Genomic DNA, 18,975 nt, shown 5'->3' with positions numbered 1-18,975 from the left:
GGCATGTCACTTTCCACAAGGGGAAATGTTACCCCTTACACCAGGGGTGGGGAATCTTTTTTTCTACCAAGGGCCATTTGGATTTTTATACCGTCATTCGGGGGCCGTACAAACTCCCCCCCCCCCCACAAAGTACATGCCGAGTCTGGCACTGGTGTCAGGACGTAATCTTTCATTGCATGCCCTTCAGTGTTCAGTAGTGAACACTGTGTGTGTGTGTGTGGTAACAGAGCAAGAAGAAATTAATGAGCTGGTGGCAATCAATATACAGCTCCCTACCCAAGAATGCTTTCCCCGATAAAAGATCATCGAGGGCCGTAAATGGCCCGGGGACCTGAGGTTCTACACCCCTGCTTTAGACCGTAGTCAAAGGCCTCTCATTTAGCCAAATCAGACCTCTTGCTTTGCACTGAGGAGGGGCAACGCCCCGAAACACATGCCTGCAAATTGAGGTTCAGGTTTGGCTTTTATCCTAAATCACGTGGCAAGGCTTGTTAAAGGGTCAGTATTGACTTTTAGGATTTCTGCTTCCAATAGGTGGCGCTAAAGTTCAAGTCCTCTTCCTCTCTGAAGAGGTAATCAGCAAATTATAAATCCATGTAACACATTCCCTTTAAACAGATTTTGCGCATTAGATTGTCTCCAGTTTTACTGTAAGTTCTCAGAAGATCACTAAATAGACAAAACCTAACTTTGATGCTCAAAGATACATGGAGCATCAACACTAAATATCAACGATACATGATTGATCTCACTCCAGAACTCCATTTTTAATAGCTTTCTATACCAATACTACCAAAAGTTCAGCACTGAGACCCTTCTCCCTCCACCCGAAATAGCCTGCTCGGCTGATCAAAGAACAGTGGGAAATGTATAATGATGGACGATCTTCACAGCCCTCACAAATATTTTATTAAGTGTGTAATCTATCTGATGAAACAGATTTTTTATAACTAGAATCATAGGGAAGTTGTCTAACCTTCCCAAGCACCACACAGCCGTTCCGTATCTGAATGCATAAAGTGCATCGTACTTTGGCAGTCGTTGGGGTCCTTTGAAGTGGTCAAACATTAATACCAGCGGGAGCAGAAGGTTTACACTTAATGTAGGGTTGTGCCTGCTGTACGTATACAGTGTAGGGTTACACATGTGCATGACTACATCGCCTTCAAAACGGGCTAATTGTACTTTAATTTGGTTTAAAGATATTTTGGAAATGACTCAAATTAAGCCCTTTCCTTGTTTACAGAAGATATTATCATTTTTTTCCCCTGGTGTATGGCTCAGGTTACGGATTCTCCACGCTTACAGTCATGGAACACAAGTTTGGGGAAATAAACATTGGGAATAACGACCTTCATGCCTCTTATTTGCATTTCTCAGTTTGCAAAATATATGTATGTATAACATAAGGGCGTGTGTGTATATATAATATATGTGGGTATTATATATATAGAATTTTACAGCTCAGACAAAAATTAAACTGCAAAATTTTCAGTTTGTCTGATTTTTCTCTTTATAGGTATATTTTTGAGTAAAATGTAAATTGTTCTGTTATTCTATAAACTGCTGACAACTTGTCTCCAAAGTTCCAAGCAATGAGTTTTGAATTTATTTTCTGAAAATGAAAAATGGTCAAAATAACAAAAAAATGCATTGCTTGCAGACCTCAAGTAATGCAAAAAAAAAAAAAAAAACAGGTTCATAATCATTTAGAAACAACAATACTAATGTTTTAACTCAGGAAGAATTCAGAAATCAATGTTTTGTGGAATAACCATGATTTTTAATCACAGCTTTCATGCGGGCTGGCCATTGTCCTGCTGGAAAAAAACAGTCCTCAGAGTTGGAGAAAATTGCCTGAGCATAAGGAATCAACTGTTTTTCCCGGATAACCTTGTATGCTGCTTGATTCATACGTCCTTCGCAAAGATTAACCTGCCCTATTCCAGCCTTGTTGAAGCATCCCCAGATCATCACCGATCCTCCACCAAATTTTAGAGTAGGTGCAAGACACTGTGGCTTGTACGCCTCTCCAGGTCTCCGTCTAACCATTAGACGACCAGGTGTTGGGCAAAGCTGAAAATTAGACTCATCAGAGAAGATTACCTTACTCCATTCTTCTATGGTCCAATCCTTATGGTCTTAGGCAAACTCCAGCCTGGCCCTCCTTTGCTTCTCATTGATGAAAGGCTTTTTTCTAGTTTTACATGACTTAAGCCCTGCCTCTAGGAGCCTGTTACGAACTGTTCTTGCCGTGCACTTCACCCAAGCTGCCATTTGCCATTCCTCTTGTAGGTCAGTTGATCCTGCAGTTGTGAGTGACATTCGAATAAGATGACGGTCATCCTAGTCAGTGGAGGGTCGTTTTCTCCCTCTGCCAGTCTGTAGCTTTGTTGCCTCAATGTCTGCTGCTTGACTTCCTTGTAATGGACTGCTGTGTTAGAAATATTAAGGATGGAGGCAACATGAAACTCACTGTCCCTCTGCTACTAAAGCCAGATTGAGCCCTTCTTTTCCACGCTCAAGACTTTTCAACTCCTTTGACATGGTAAAAAGTTATTTTTTCATTCCTATTACTTTTGGGATATTACTAGCACTTGTTTTGCCATCCAGCTTGTCCTATTGCAAGAGGATTGTGAACACCACAGCAGGGTTTTTTATACTTTCCTTTTTTTAAATAAGATATGGTTCAGGTGATCACCTAATCACAAGCACATGAAGTGGAATGAGGTGTACTCTGGTTGGAATTCAACTGACAATGGAATGGCTGTCAGACATGCAGAGAAGCTGATTTTTATAAAACTGTCCAGTGGTCTCTTAATTTTTGCCAGAACTGTATACTGCTCAAAAAAATAAAGGGAACATTTAAACAACACAATGTAACTCCAAGTCAATCACACTCCTGTGAAATCAGCCAGTCCAGCTATGAAGCAACACCGATTGTTAATCAATTTGTCCTGCTGTTGTGCAAATGGCCAAACAACAGGTAGAAAGGATGGTCAATTAGCAAGACCACCCCTATAAAGGAGTGGTTCTGCAGGGTGTGACTGCAAACCATTTTTCTTTTTTCATCCTTTTTGGATGAGGCGGTGTCTACAACTTGCAGAAGTTGCTCCGGTAGTGCAGCTCAACCAGGATGGCACATCAATGTTAGCTGTGGCAAGAAGGGTAGCTGTGTCTGTCAGCACAGTGTCCAGAGCATGGATCAGATTCCAGGAGACAGGCCAGTACACCAGGAGACGTGGAGGGGCTATAGGAGGGCAACAGCCCAGCAGCAGGATCGCTACCTCCATTGTGCAAATGACCTGCAGCAGGCCACTAACATCCATGTGTCTGCTTAAACTGTCAGAAACAGACTCCATGAGGGCCCGACATCCACAAGCGGGTGTTGTTTACAGCTCAACACCTTGCAGGGCGATTGAAACTTGCCAGGGAAAACCAAGATTGGAAGATTTGACATTGGTGCCCTGTGCTCTTCACAGACGAGAGCAGGTTCACACTGAACACATGTGACCGTTGAGACAGAGTCTGGAAACGCCATGGAGAATTTTCTTCTGCCTGCAACTTCCTCCAGCATGACCGTTTTGTCAGTGGGTCAGTAGCGGTGTGGGGAGGGATTTCTTTGAAGGGTCGCACAGAACTCCATTTGCTAGCCAGGGGTACCCTGACGCTATTAGGTACCAGTATGAGATCCTCTGACCCATTCTGAAGCTATATGCAGGTGCAGTGGGCCCTAGGTTCCTTTTGATGCATGACAATGCAAGGGCTCATGTGGCTGAAGTGTCACCGGTTCCTTTTCCAGATCCTGCATGATGAAGGCATTGATGCTATGGACTGGCCTGCCCGTTTCCTGGACCTGAATTCAGTCACGTACATCTGGGACATTATGTCTTTTTCCATTCGTCAGTGCTACTTTGCACTATAGATTGTCCAGGAGTTGGCGGATGCTTTAACCCAGGTCTTGGAGGAGATCCCTCAGGAGAATATCTGCCGCCTCATGAGTAGCATACTCAGGCGTTTGTAAGGATGTCACATAGACATGTGGTGGCAACATACACTACTGAGCATCATTTCGTTCTCTTGAAGCATTTCCCCTGAAGTTGGATAAGCCTGTAATTTGAATTTTCACTTAGATTTTTGATCAAATATATATAAATTTTTTTTTTCTTAACACTTATTGCAATATGACTTATTGAATGTGTTTATCAGCATAATAACTGAGCAAAATAGATTTTTAGTTTTTTTATGTTAATAATATCATGCCTTCAAGTTACCATGGGCTGACTTTTTCGCATAGCCTGATGAACCGTATTGTTTCCCGCATGATTTCAGAAAATTCTAAGAATATCTTGGGTTCTTTGCTTTCGCCGTCTGACTGACAACTTATTAGGGCTGTCATTTATAGGCCCCTATTGTTAAAATGGTAGCCTTTGATGTTAATCCCTGACTATTAGACTTATCAGGGTGCAGCCATATGGAAATATTCACAACTGAAAATTTTGCAGCATCAGCGAAAAAGTTTGCGGATGTTTGTTTCTATAGTGCTGTGGTTGCTCTTCAAAAACCGTAGCAGGTAAAAAGCTGTGAATGCATCACATCTCATGCATATTGGAGAAAATTTCTGCCTAGAAAATTCTTAGTATGTCATTTTTTTCTTGGGCTGAATTCATTGTGGATTTTGCACCTTGCAGTACAGAGCTTGAAATTCGCAAAAAATCTGCAACAAAGTCCACAGCTGAATTTGCACGTAACACATGTGGATTATGCTGCAGGAAACATCTCCAGCAAATCGTACATGTGTAAAATTGTTCTTAGGACTCATTCAGACGTCCATTTTTCACGTATAGAACATGTGCCCATTAGCGTTTTTCAGCTCTATAAATTATAAAGGTTGCACCATGATATACCAAGAATGATTATTCTAGAACATTGAAAATGCATTACTGCCATAGAAAATAGGAACAGAAGGAAAGAAACGCTATATAATGTACACATGAAATATTTGTCTGCAAAAATTGCTATGAAAAAAGGAAGGTACTTCGCGCATAGATAGGCCAGTATATGTGAGCCCAATTGAAACATCAAGGCGTCCTTTGTAAATTGGATCACTGTCCTGTATTTCCATTTTTCCTGGGCAAAAAAAGCCTGCAACCTATAGGTCAGGAGTGGACCACCTAACTACTTAGTTACCTGTGGCTACTGGGAGTGGGAGTGCACATGCCCAAAAAGGCTTAATACAAATAGAGAGAAAAAAGGTCTAATACAAATAGAGAAAAAGACCAGCACATCCAAGCTAGTGTGAACAGGCACCAGCCAAAAAAAGCATACAAGTTGAAAAAAGCTAAAGGTTGCACCATGATTTACCAAGAATGATTACTATAGAACATAGAAAATGCATTACTGCCATAGAAAATGGGGAAAAAAAGCGCTATATACGTGTATTGTACACATGAAATATTTATCTGCAAAAATTACTATGAGAAAAGGAAGGTACTTCGCGCATAGATATGCCAATATATGTGAGCCCAATCGCCATGTCATGGGGTCCTTCGTAATTGGGTCCCTGTCCTGTTTTGTCACCTCTCCTGGGCAAAAAAGCCTACAATTTATGGGTCTTCTTACAGAAGACGAGGGCTTTGGTGGATTTATGCGTTAGGTGAGTATAACTGCGTTTATTATTTTTAAATAAAAAAAGTGAGTGTTTTGTTTTATTTCTAATAAAGGACTTTATTCTGGCTGTGTTTTTACTAATCCTATGGTTGTATGGTAAATAATGGATAAGTGTCTTTTGCCTCTCCATTACTAAGCTGTGGGTTTGATGTGACCTGAAAATAGAAAAAGTGACATCAACCCCACAAATATGAACCCCACTTGCCACCGCTACAGGGCAAGTGGAAAGAGCCGGGTAAAGTGCCAGAATTGGCGCATCTAATAGATGTGCCTTTTCTGTACAGCTGCGGGCTGCTATTTTTAAGCTGGGGGGGGGGGGCATTATCCATGGCCCCTTATTAGCCTGAGAATACCAGCCCCCCATCTGTCTGCTTTAATAAGGTTGCTTGTCAAAAATGGGGGGACCCCACGCCGTTTTTTTAAATTATTTATTTAAATAATTAAAAAAAAATATGATGTGGGGAACCCTCTATTCTTGATAACTATCCTTACTGAAGCTGACAGCTGAGGGTTGCAGCCCCCATCTGTGAGTTTTGCCTGGCTGGTTATCAAAAATACAGGGAAACCAATGCCGTTTTTTTTTGTTCTGAAATTACCTATCGAATAAGGCTGCGTGGCACTCCACTTTTGAAAATGGTGCACGAATAGTATACCATCTTGGGACTATTTAATTTTTTTTTTTAAATTATTTACATCTCAGGAGCGGCTGATGAATACACTCATCTGCCGTTCCTGCTCTCGCTGTCATTAGCGGCAGCAAGTGTCGGATGATGGGAGCAGTAGTCCCATCAGCAGACACCAGTGACTGGAGGTAAACTTTATACTTCCGATCACAGCTGAGTGCTCCCGCTGTCTTTTGACAGCATGGGAACTGCCGCTCTCTGACTGGCGGGGATGATTTCACCGCCGATCAGAAGTGGTGTTTGCCACGCTGCCACGCTCATGACAGCATGACAAACACCCAGTGTTCGGGCAGTCGAACCCGAACAGTAACACGGACTTCCTGGTGAAGTCCATGTTCGGTGTCCGTGCCCGAACAGTAGGTATTCGGTACGGACGCCAAACTTTATTGTTCAGGTTCGCCCATCTTTAGTGCAGATTACTTGTGTGGTGTCTATTGTAAATGTTTAAGAAAATTTAGTTTTAATCACCAAAAATGTCACATTGGTCTACTGAGCAATACACAAGCATTGCATCATGTTGTTTTATTTTTATATTAGTTTTGCACTTATTTTCATTCAAGTGTGACAAAGAAAATGACAGCACTTAGTTTGTGTTGTAATAATAAATGTCTGTATTTTCCTTGCAGCACATATTTATCAAAAATGCTAAACCGGTATCAATTCTCCGAGACCTCATCACAGAAGCAATGGATATCAAGGCGAAAAGACATGAGGAGCAGCAAAGAGAACTCGAGGAGGAGGACGAAAATTCAGTAAGTCCTTATAATCTTACAAGAAATGACATGTTTTGACATTGAATATTTTGATACTTATTTTTTTATTTATATTTAAAATTTTTTTTATTCTGGTCATTTTGGACTTGTTCAACATCCTGTAGCAATTTTTATGTTGATGTGGGTATATATTTATTCACTGCCCATTTTGTAATTTATTTCCTAGTTTTTCCAGTATACAGCACTTCACTTGATTATTTATATAGGTGCCGAAATGACTTGATCACCAGTGCTAGGGTGTATGCACATCACCAATTTTCTAAGTAAATATATTTCTAAAGGTGCTACTGATATGAAATTCTCACCAGATGATGTTGGTTGCCCATAAAAAAAAAGTTTCATTACCAAGGTGCCACACAAGAAACCTCTCATGATGGGTAAAATTGGTGAGCTGTCTCATGACCTATGCAACCTTGGTGTTGTAAAACATACTAATGGTATTGTTTACAGAAGAATTTTTAATTTACTGAAGGTTCCAGTTGGGAACATAATCCGGAAGTGTAAAGAATATAATTTCACCATAAACCGGCTACAACCAGGTGCAAGATTTCAGGCAGAGGAGTGAAAAAAAAATATCAGAAGAGCAGCAAGAAAGAACCAAGGACCAGCTGTGGAGAGCTACAGAAAGGCTTGGAAACAGCAAGTACAATTGTTTAAAATAAAACTTTAAGTAATGGACTCGACCTTTATGGCCTGCATGCACGCTCACCAACCAAGACTCCATTGCTGAACAAAAAGCATGTTCAAGTGCGTTTAAAGTTTGCTAAACAACATTTAGACAAGCTAGTGAAGAAGTGGGAGGATATAATCTGGTCAGATTAGAACAAAATCAAGCTCTTTGGATGCCATAATACACACTGTTTGGAGGCCAAAACGCACTGCATATCACCCCCAAAACATCATACCAACAGTGAAGTTTGGAGGAGGGAACATCATGGTGTGGGACTGTTTTTCAGCATACGGCACTGGCAAACTTCATATATTTGAAGGAAGGATGAAAGGACAGATGTACTGAGCAGGGCTGTGGAGTCTGAGTCGGAGCCCATTTTGGTTGAGTCGGAGTTGGTGTCATGGAAATTCAGGAGTCGGAGGTTTATCTTACCGACTCCACAGCCCTGGTACTGCGGCATTCTTGATCAATATCTGCTGCCATCCACTAGGATGTTGAAGATGAAGTGAGGATGGACATTTCAGCAAGAGAATGATCCCAAACACACAGCCAAGGAAACTTTTAATTTGTTTATTTTAAAGAAAATAAAGCTGCTGAATAGCTGAGCCAATCACCGGACCTGAATCCAAGAGAAAATGTATGGAAGGAGCTAAAGCTCAGAGATCATAGGAGCCCACCGAAACCTCAGGACGTGAAGAGTATGTGAAGAATTGGCCAAAAATCACACTTGAGCAATGACTGCGACTAGTCTCTCATTACAGGAGGTGTGTTGTAGCTGTCATCACCAACAAAGTCTTTTGTACAAAGTTTTAAATAAGTTTCTTTAAGGGTGTTCAAAACTTGTTCCCTGTGTCATTTCTCATTATTACACAATTTAAGTTATGGATAGATATGGTTTGATTTCTTTGCCTGTGTTGATTGGTTGGATTGTTACCAACGTGGTGAGAATTTCATGTCAATAACACCTTTAGAAATATATTTACCCGTATATACTCGAGTATAAGTTGAGATTTTCAGCCCATTTTTTTGGGCTGAAAGTCCCCCTCTCGGCTTATACTCGAGACATACCCAGGGGTCGGCAGGGGAGTGGGAGCGGGGGCTGTCTTATTATACTCCCCTACTCCTGGCGCGGTCCCTGCACGTCCCTGCTTCTTCCAGCGCTGCAGCTTCTTCCTGTAGTGAGCGGTCACATGGTACCGCTCATTACAGTAATGAATATGCGTCTCCACCTCCCTTAGAGGTGGAGACGCATATTCATTACTGTAATGAGCTGTAACGGTGACCGCTCACTACAGGAAGAAAATGCAGCGTCGGGGAACAGACGTGGAGCGACCACGCCAGGAGCAGGTAAGTATGACAAGGGCAGTGTGCGATACTCACCTGCTCCTCGTTCCACCGTCGGCGCCGCTGTGTCTTCCGCAGTGACGCTCAGGTCAGAGGGCGCGGTGACGCGATTAGTGCGCGCCGCCCTCTTCCTGAACGCCGGCGCAGAGGATGGGAAGACACAGCGGCGGTCAGTGGTGGAACGGGAAAGGTGAGTATAGCAAGTGCCGGGGGCCTGAGAGGTGAGTGTGTAATTTTTTTTAATTTTTTTAATCGCAGCAACAGCATATGGGGCAAATATCTGTATGTAACATCTTATGTGGCCATGTGAAGCATGATATGGGGGCTATTATCTGTATGGGGCATCTGTATGGGGCCATGTGCAGCATGATATGGGGGCAAATATCTGTATGGGGCATCTTATCCGGCCATGTGCAGCATTATATGGGGGCAAATATCTGTATGGGGCATGTTATGTGGCCATGTGCAGCATTATATGGGGCAATTGTCTGTATGGAGCATCTTATGGGGCCATAATCAACATTTGTTCAGCATTATATGGGGCATATTTTGTATGGAGCATTATATGGGGCTCCTGATTCATATGGATATTCAAAAACAATTAACCTACTGATGTCTCAATTAATTTTACTTTTACTGGTAAATTTCAAAAATAAAAATAGTTACCAATAGCTGCTGCATTTTCCACCCTAGGCTTATACTCGAGTCATTACGTTTTCCCAGTTTTTTGTGGCAAAATTAGGGGTCACGGCTTATACTCTGGTCGGCTTATACTCCAGTATATACGGTACTTAGAAAATTGGTGGTGTTTAATACAAGCATACGTCCTGGTACTGATAACCAAGCCAGACATTTGCCTGCATAGCTTGTGCTCATCATTACAGAATAGGGTTCTGCTACCGACTAGGCGGCATGTAGGGAATGGTTCCTGGCACTATGTCAGCGGGATTAATCAGCAGGATGATCTGCATCATCATCAGCAACAACCATGTCCTCTAATCCCGATAACTGAGCACTTCAAGAGGATACAGTTTCATTGTTAGGAAATGTAGTCATTATGTTTGTGTTGGTAATGCCGTGCGTTGTGGAGGTAGTCAGGAAGAGGCTGACATACCCAGTTCTGCTGAAAGTAAGATCAAAAAAGCTGGACAGGTTTGTACCTATGGAAATCATGGAGCTTGCTTGTGTACATAGGTCTTCAATGTGTGATTTTCCTTCCTGCCATGCTTTTCCCATGTTTGGAGTTCACTTGTAAGCATTTTGTTCAATTTTATTATTTATTTTTTCATTATATTAGTAACCATTACTTCTGCTTTTATTGACTATGGTCGGGTACATTGTATTTGGCCACATTTCACATTGGCTTCATATAAACAGCAATGGAGTTGACTTATTTTGCATGTTTGCCCCCACCCTAATGTTTCTTATCCAAAACCGCAGCAAGGAATGGGCCTCATAGTTCCGGCCAGGGTTCCTCCTGAGCCGTGTTTGCCTACAGAGCAACGACCTTTTACACAAAGTCAAAATAGGTTTCCAGTGATGTTTTCAGCAGTCACGTTCGTAGTGCCACCATACACGATGCAGGCTAGAAAGGGCTCCATGAGTAGTGCCAGGCAATATAAAGTGGTTGTACTGGATTACCTATGTACAGAATAGCTCAATAGCAGATCATTGGTGGTTAATACCCACTACCTCCACCGATCGTCTGTGTTTTGTTTTACTGGCGGCTGGATGTTGCAGTCGCCTTGAATAGAGGCACTGAGCACCTCTCCATGCCAAGGGTAGGGGCCATTGCTGGCTGCTGCTGCACCTCGTCTATAGAGGAGTCGGAGCTGTGCTGCAGGATCCAGCAGCGGCTGCTACACTTTATATGGTGTTATAAGCCTAGTAGCTTCATTCATTCTGTTTACATCCGGCCTCTGCCAGAGCAAAGCTAGCTGCTTGGTGGGTGTGCCGGGCATCGGACCCTCACCAACCTGCTTTTCATGAGCTCTCCTGTATATAGGTCATGGAGTACATATAACCCATTCACAAAAAGGAAAATATGCATAAATATATTCACCTGGTTCCCACTACTTCTAGATCTCCTGTATGGGAAAGCCAATTCTTCTCCCTTTGTTAATAATCATTTAGATGTAAGTAAATGGGGACTTCAATAGTGCGTCGACCTGGCCAGACTTTAGGTCGTAAAATGAGCACAGGTTGACTATACACAAGATTACACAGTCCGGTAAACTTTGGTATAGGGCAGCAAAGTGGCTCAGTGGTTAGCACTGCAACCTTGGAGCGCTGGGGTCCTGGGTTCATATCCCAACAAAGACAACATCTGCATCTGTTCTCCCAGTGTTTGCGTGGGTTTCCTCCGGATTCTCCGGTTTCCTCCCACATTCCAAAGACATACTGATAGGGATTCTAGATTGTGAGCCCCAATAAGGTCTGTCAATAATGTTTATAATCCGCTGTGGAATTAATGGCGCTGTATAAATAAGTAAACTAAAGTAAGTATAGGCGTAACCATCTCTAATATTAGTGTTTGTGTCCTCGTACAGTATCACAGTACACAGGGCAACCTGCGGCCACTAAGGATGATTATTTTGTGTTGTCCTAAACGATTCAGTCACCCTACGGATGAACAGTCTGCTCGTTCATCAGATCTCATGTTTGCGCAGGTTGATTATCGGGGATGTGCAGTCTCCAACCATCTCCTTGTCTAAATAGACCATTAGATTCGTCAGATCACTCATTGATTGCTTTGCTGAAAAGATGCTGACAACTCTTACCATCCATCGGACCACCTGTCCATGTACGAGGGCTGGCAAGTATGGGGTATATTTCTATCAAAGTGTACCCGGTTACCTTACATTTCCTCTTGTAAGATTGTAAGAAGGTTGTGCCCCAATGGACAATGATTACCCGTGTGTTAGTGCAGGAAGTCAGTAATTTGTAGCCGCTGGACGGGAGTCCTAAGTATGGCCTCCTACTGCCTGACATCCGCGGCTCTTCTTTTGATTAGTCCGCCTGGTGAGATGTCGGGAAAGGCCCGCTAAACAAAATACAGGCTAAAGATGCCATCCGGTAGGGGGTGATAGGGTTCCTGCCAGAGATAACTGACGTGGCCCATGAACTGGGTCCTGCGAATCGATGCCCACCAAGTCTGTGAATTGTCCAAAAGGTGGGAGATAACAGTATAATTATTGGGGGTCTCACAGACCACTGCGATGAAAGGCTTTAGCCCGTCGATCTGTGTCACTGCATGACCGTAATGTAGAGGAGGAATTTGTATTTAGTTGTGGTCACAACACTCGCCCTGCCCCTCCATTGAATGTCTGGCGAAAAAGCTGATGGAAACTGCTCAAAGTTTCTTACTCCAGTCTTCGAGTGATCATGGGGGTCCCAGCTGTGGAGCCCCCAGCGATCAGACTTTTATCACTTGTGCGATGAATAGATAATGTCCATTTTGGAACAACCCTTTTACACAGATGACCATTTTTTGTCCATTCTTTTTGGGAAAGCTGGGTGATGATCAATGCAGCCTATACTACAAGGATATCCCCCAGCTCCCCGAGATGCATTAATACTGAGCAACCATGCTTGGATAAGGTGTTATATGAGCATGCTCGTGTCCTTATCAGGAATTTTTTGTCTGAAAAATATGCTCGATTCCCCGTGGCTATTCGACAGCCGCAACTCGTACAGGGGTTGCCTGTTTGTTAGGCAATCCCTGTCGAACAGCCGCGGCGACTTGGGCATATTATTTGAGTATGTCGAAATGCTCTATTAGCACTCGAGCATGCTCAGATAACACCTTATCCGAGCACGCTCGCACTCATCACTAAAATCTCTGCTTCAGCGTGAATTATTCTGTCTCCCATGCACTACGATATATAGGATTACACGTGTACAAAACCTCAAGTAGCCATTACCAGTTTCCATGTCGGGCCCATGAGACGAGCACGGGCCGCCCCACACTGCGCTCCTTATTTTGCACCGTTTCCTCCCTTGTGTACGTTGGCACCCCTGCCTGTACCTCTTACCTCCTTTCCTATAAATGATAGATTTGGGGCTAAACCAGTCCTCAGTATTCAGCGAGAACACAGAAAAAACAAAGCCGAGTGACCCTGTTCTTTAAGGTAATAAATATTTGGCCGTTTTCCCTGCAATCTGTCATGAACTGAGGTCTGATTGTGATACATTCCACCGCACAGCTGCTTGACCTCCTGAATCAAAATCCTATCCAAAAAATTAAAATTCTCTAGAAGAGGCCAGTCATAGTCAGTATGCTTAAACTAACATTTAAGCGTTCAGATCTCCGTTACCCCCCCTGTAGAATACTTTGCTTGCCGTTTTCTGCTAATTAAAAAAATCTGTTTACTTACCTCAGCACCTATCAAAACATGTCAGGCTGTCAGAAGACGTTTCCATCATAGCGCTCACACCAATAAGACGTACCCGGAGTGAGCGGCAGCCCTGTGTAACGGGCCCGTGCACTCACCTTAAAGGGCCTTCTTCTGTGGAGCTAATCGCAACTTGTCGTCTTATCTTTTAGTTCTATTCCATCATCATCTTCTGGGGGCTCAGACATGGATCTACTCTATTAGATTAATGGTATTTCTTATGTGTTTAGCTTGGAAATCCCAGTCCCATATGTTATTTTCGGAAATACTGATTTATTAGTGGACACTGCTTGTAATAGGCAAAGGAGAATCCCCGTGTCTTTCCCTGGAAGATGTGGCGTGTCCTTGTATTAGGCAGACGTCCCACTAATCATATACACACTGCAGTGCCCAGACTGGTCAAGGGTCTCTTGCCCCAAACTTACACCTCATATATGCCTGTGAAGCTTTCCGGTCAAGTCAGAAGTCCCATGGTCAGACCAGGCATTTTGCGCTGAAATATGGTTGTCTAAAACGGGTCTCAAAGCATTTTTTTTTTTTGCATGGAGTATGAAATCAGGCCATATCTGAACCCGGCCTTATCGAAAAATAAATTGGGAGTGCTTCCCTAACTGCCCCCCTTACCCCCACACCTGATTGTACCCCACACTTCACTTTTTTTTAATGGTGTGGCGTATATAATTTTGTGAACGTTGGCATCCCGTTTTCTTTCCTTCAGACTCCATCTTGACTGCTAGCTCTCATTTTGGTATTCTTCCTCAGCTCCCTATTATCAATCCCTTGATGAATCCTTACATATCACCCGGGCAGCTACAGCATGTATAATCTCTGCCTGCTGTGGTAACAGTGTTGACTTTCCTCTGCTTTATATCCTTCTAAATAACTTAATTTTATTCTTAGCTAATATGTTATAAATGTGTAAGTCAAAGAGGCAGAAGTGTGAACTCCTACATTATAACTGTGTAAAAGGAGCTGTGCAGTAATCATCATTATCTGTGATACAAGCTTCTTTCTTAGGCTACTTTCACACTAGTGTCGTGCACTGCACGTTGCAATGCGTCGTTTTGCAGAAAAAACGTATCCTGCAAAGTTGTCTGCAGGATGCGTTTTTTTTCTCCATAGGCGTGTATTTGCGACGCATTGCCACACGTCGCAACCGTCGTGCGAAGGTTGCGTCGTGTTGTGGCGGACCGTCTGAACAAAAAAAAAACGTTGCTTGCAATGTTTTTTTTGAGCGTCGTGTCCGCCATTTCCCGGTCGGAACTCTGCCCCCACCTCCCCGCAACTCACAATGGGGCAGCAGATGCGCTGGAAAAATGCATCCGCTGCCCCCGTTGATGATCAAGATCGGAGCACAATGCATGGAGTGGCCGTTATGCATGAGGCTGTCATACTCTGATCAAGAGGCGCCTGATTTATGAGGCCTCCGACTACATCCTGACAGGCTTTAGAGGAACTTATAGGACTTAATTACTTCGTCATTTTTTCTAGCAGGAATAAACGAGACTGTAGTAAAATGTTGATACATGCAGTGGATTAGTTGAAAAGGGAAGTTATCCACATGGTGTCCATATGGCATCCTTTAATGCACAGATAAAAGCTACAAGTGGCCTGTGAAGCCATCCTAGCGGGCTCACTGACAGATTCTCAGTTACATCATTCTGCAGCCAGCAGAAGGCCGTGCAGCACACAAGCTATGGAAGGAAAACTGTGCAAAATACTTGATCAAGCCCAATAGCCTTAATGATATAAAAGGAAAAAAAATGTCCTCACAGGTGGACAATTCCTTAAAGGATGCTAACATAAAAAACTATTCTATTACATTTCTCTTGGTTTGACCTTTGCTTGTTAGGATAATCATGTTTATGATGGCTTTTTATTTTAATTGAATATTGTCACTTCCATCACTTCACAGTCAGTGGAAATGTACAGATATGATGAAAGGTACGTGGATAATGGACAGATCGCAGCTCATGAACGATTACACAACCTACTACTTGTGCTGCCGATTCCTTCTGCACATTTATTCCCCTGATCTGGAAATTCTTAGCTCCTAGTCTTTCATTTTGTTGTCTTTGGCGCCCCCTTGTGGTACATAGGTGAACTGCATGCCTTTAGGAAACACATCTTTAGATGTTCCAGAATGTGATTACTTTGTCATTAGAATGGAGGCATAACATTTTTTTCAGCCCTTAGAGCAGAGGTCTCCGACCTCTCTGACCTTGAGAGCTGCGTTCACCTACAAAAGGGGGTCACGAGCCACATTCAACTGTGAGAGAGAGGGTCTTGAGCCACATCCAGCTCCTGCCCACTCACAGTAGTGACATCCAGAGCCCCCAATTACAGGTATAATGACAGCCACAGCTTTTCCACTGAAATCACACCAAGGTAGTATGCCAATCTCTGGGGTTTACTAACTTGCCCCCATTCAGGTCTGCTGTTTAGCACAGGGCTACACACAAGTCAGCTAGAGATCTGCTCTTAATATCGGTTTGTTACACCTGGAGCCATACATCGCAGACCTGTGAGCCAGATGTCGCTCTCGAGCGGCTGGTTGGGGGCCCGCTGCCTTAGCGTACAACACTTCTTGGATTTTTACTAGAGAGCTAGTGGCAGAAAAAAAACTAATTTCCATTCAGTGGGTCTAATCCGCAGCTTTTCCAGGCTACGGGCGTTAGAAAATCACATCGGAGCTCTGGACAGGAGCGTGGCCCGTGCCTGGTCAACTGCATGTTCACACTTTTTTTTTCCTGTTGTGTTGCTACACTGATTATCAGTCAGCTGTCATAATGGATTATGCAGCAATTCTGGCAGTGATTTTCAAAGTAAATATAACAATCTCATCAGGTCCATCATATCTATTTAGTAGAGTTGAGCAAAAAGAATCTCGCTGTCATCAACCGGCATGAACTTCGCTCCTCCGTGGCCATCCGAGCAGAGCAGTATTCACTTCTGGTGCTGGTTCCTTTGGTCCAGCATCCTGGGTGCCTATGATATTTACTAATGCACGTACATCATGGCTAGGGCTCATTCGATGTCATGTCACAGGGTCTAGTAAACGCCAGAGGCACAGAGATTGCCGGGGCCGCTGGCCGCAGAGGAGACGACTGCCCTAGCCCAGCTGCCTCCTCGGGAGAAGGAGCAAACTCAGCACTGGATCCGGACAGTGCAGATGTTTTTGCTCGGCGCTACGATCTAGTAATGTGAGCAGTTTTGTGTTGTGAAATCTGGTGGCAAATCCACTTCTACCATAGCAGATCCATAAATCAGAGCACGATTCATTCTGACTGCTCCGGTTATTGCTTCTCTATGTACATCATGTCTGACTCCACTCTGGTGGAAATGCTTGAGAAGGTGGACATCAGCCCAGGGAGGGACAGAAGTAATTAGGATATCACACTCTGTGATCTAAGCCGGATAATTCGGACCACCTGACAAGTACCGGCACACTGCCAGCTTGGCTGCATGGTGCATTGTGAGACGGAGCAGATAAGGGGGCTCTGACAACCCTCACAGTCTGCTGTTAATTGCTGGCTGTCCTTCCCTATAACCATTATGGGAATATATACGGCTGAGATGTGATGTGTGTTCTGTGCAACAAAGAAAAGATGACATGTTGTAATCCCACCAACGGCGTGTCACAGTGCAACTGTCCGCTACCACTCGGTTGTGGCGCTGATTGTTTAGCCGTGGTGCCATGCAAGCAGAGCCTGTTACACGTTGGGTGTTACTGGATTCAATCATTTCCAGGACCACTTGGAAATGTGCAAGTTTAACACTTCAGAATAAAGTACAAATGGAGGTAAACCCAACTCCCACTGCTCTGTGCCCGAAAAGCAAAAGGAGTCTAGAACTAATCTGGTGACGATCATTAAATGGGGCGTTGTGAAAAATGGCTGGCTAGTCTATTCCTAGGATACACCCCTATCCGATCGAGGGGAGTCCGCGCCTCTGCACCGCCATTAATCGGCTGTATGAAGATGTAGCTAACTGGAATGGGTCGGAGCTGGGATCCCAGACATGGTTTTCTTTGAGATTGCTGGATAAAGCTGGGCACTAATCTCTGCCATCTCTGGAAACCTTATAGAGAATAGACGGAGCGGTGCTGTGCGTGACCAACCACTAATTCATGTCCCAACTGATGGACCCCCCCCAATGATCAGCAAGTTATTAGTTATTGATAAAGGAGCAATCAGCTCACCTGTCCAGGTACGCAGCGAAATACCCCAGTAATGGCAACAGTGCAAACAATAGCCGGCACTCGCATCTTCTTAAAGTAATTGCTTCATTGATCCAGTAGCATTAAAGGCACAAAAAATTCAAAAGGCAGAAAAGAAATATCTGCTGCGCTCCCAGGTGACATGTTTCAGACCTGCATGGTCCTTTGTCCGGTTTCCCTACAGTTTTTCTACCATTCCAAGCTTAGGTCAGGTTCGGGCAAGGTGTGTATTGGGGCATATGACCGCAAATAGCAACTCTGGATCTAAAGCCTCAATGGACATTAAACTAAAGCTGGCAAAACTGGTGAAAAATGAATAAAGGATGGGGCATATTCCGTTTTAATGCTCGGTCCTTTGTGTTCTCCCGGCAGAGCTCCATTCTCCACGCTCTGCCGATCCGAGCATGTATGTGTATGGAGCAGATGGGGGAGATGGCTTGTCAGCGTCCTAATGCATCTGTCTGCCATTATTGCGCTTTTCTGAAACACTGCAAAGTGTCTGCGTAGAGCCTTTACTTATGCACAGCAGCCTGTCTAAAGTGACAGAGCTGCAGTATAAAGAATGGCGGAGCCTCAGATCAGGTAATGAGTAGATCAGAGATGTAACCAGTGTAGCAGTCACTGATCCCCCGCTACAAGGAAAAACAACAACGGAATACGGTCTTATCTGAGTAAAAGCAGGATAACACTGCCCAAATTGTGCACACAACCACTAAAGAAGCTTAGGCTGCTGCAGACCAACCAGGAGAGATGAAGAGAAGAAACTGGAAAAGAATGGGTTAACCCGCGCTGCTGTCAATAATAAGATCGAAGTCCAAGGAAGTGTTGCTTAATAGCGCGTTTCGAAGTATACAACTTCATCAGGACAAATCATGGCTCGTCCTGATGAAGAAGTCGAAACGCGTTGGCTATTAAATCACACTTCATTGCATTTCGATCTTCTCATCATCATTGACGGCAGCGCAGGTTAACCCCTACTGTTCCCAGCTAGCAGGTAAGTGCCACCCTATAGGCGGCATGCGTTTTACTACCGTGTGGGAGAAGCCATGTCCTTTGTTTTCCCATCCTTGCGCTCCACATGGGGCGTATGATTCATGCACTGGATTATCATCAGTTCGGCTTTGCATTCCAGGAACATTACTGCCACTGATTGGAAATGCTGTTGTATCCAATGCTGGAATCTGTTCCTTTCAACAATCCCCAGCATCTGCTCCACAGA

General features: G+C 43.7%; 1 protein-coding gene across 3 annotated transcripts in view; it reads left to right on the top strand.

Moving 5' to 3' along the window:
* STK3 (serine/threonine kinase 3) overlaps window positions 1-18,975 on the top strand; it is a 339,998-nt gene that overhangs the window by 141,614 nt on the left and 179,409 nt on the right. For all 3 annotated transcript variants that reach the window (XR_011314121.1, XM_069731642.1, XM_069731641.1), the window contains exon 8: window positions 6,983-7,108. Coding sequence is in view for 2 of the 3 variants with exons in the window: in XM_069731642.1 (XP_069587743.1) it covers window positions 6,983-7,108 (126 nt within the window). In the remaining variant the exon portion in view is untranslated. The remainder of the gene's footprint in view (window positions 1-6,982; window positions 7,109-18,975) is intronic.

The sequence above is a fragment of the Ranitomeya imitator genome, chromosome 6, assembly GCF_032444005.1.
Source record: "Ranitomeya imitator isolate aRanImi1 chromosome 6, aRanImi1.pri, whole genome shotgun sequence".
NCBI classification, from domain to species: Eukaryota; Metazoa; Chordata; class Amphibia; order Anura; family Dendrobatidae; genus Ranitomeya; species Ranitomeya imitator.
This window is presented reverse-complemented; position numbering and strand designations above follow the sequence as displayed.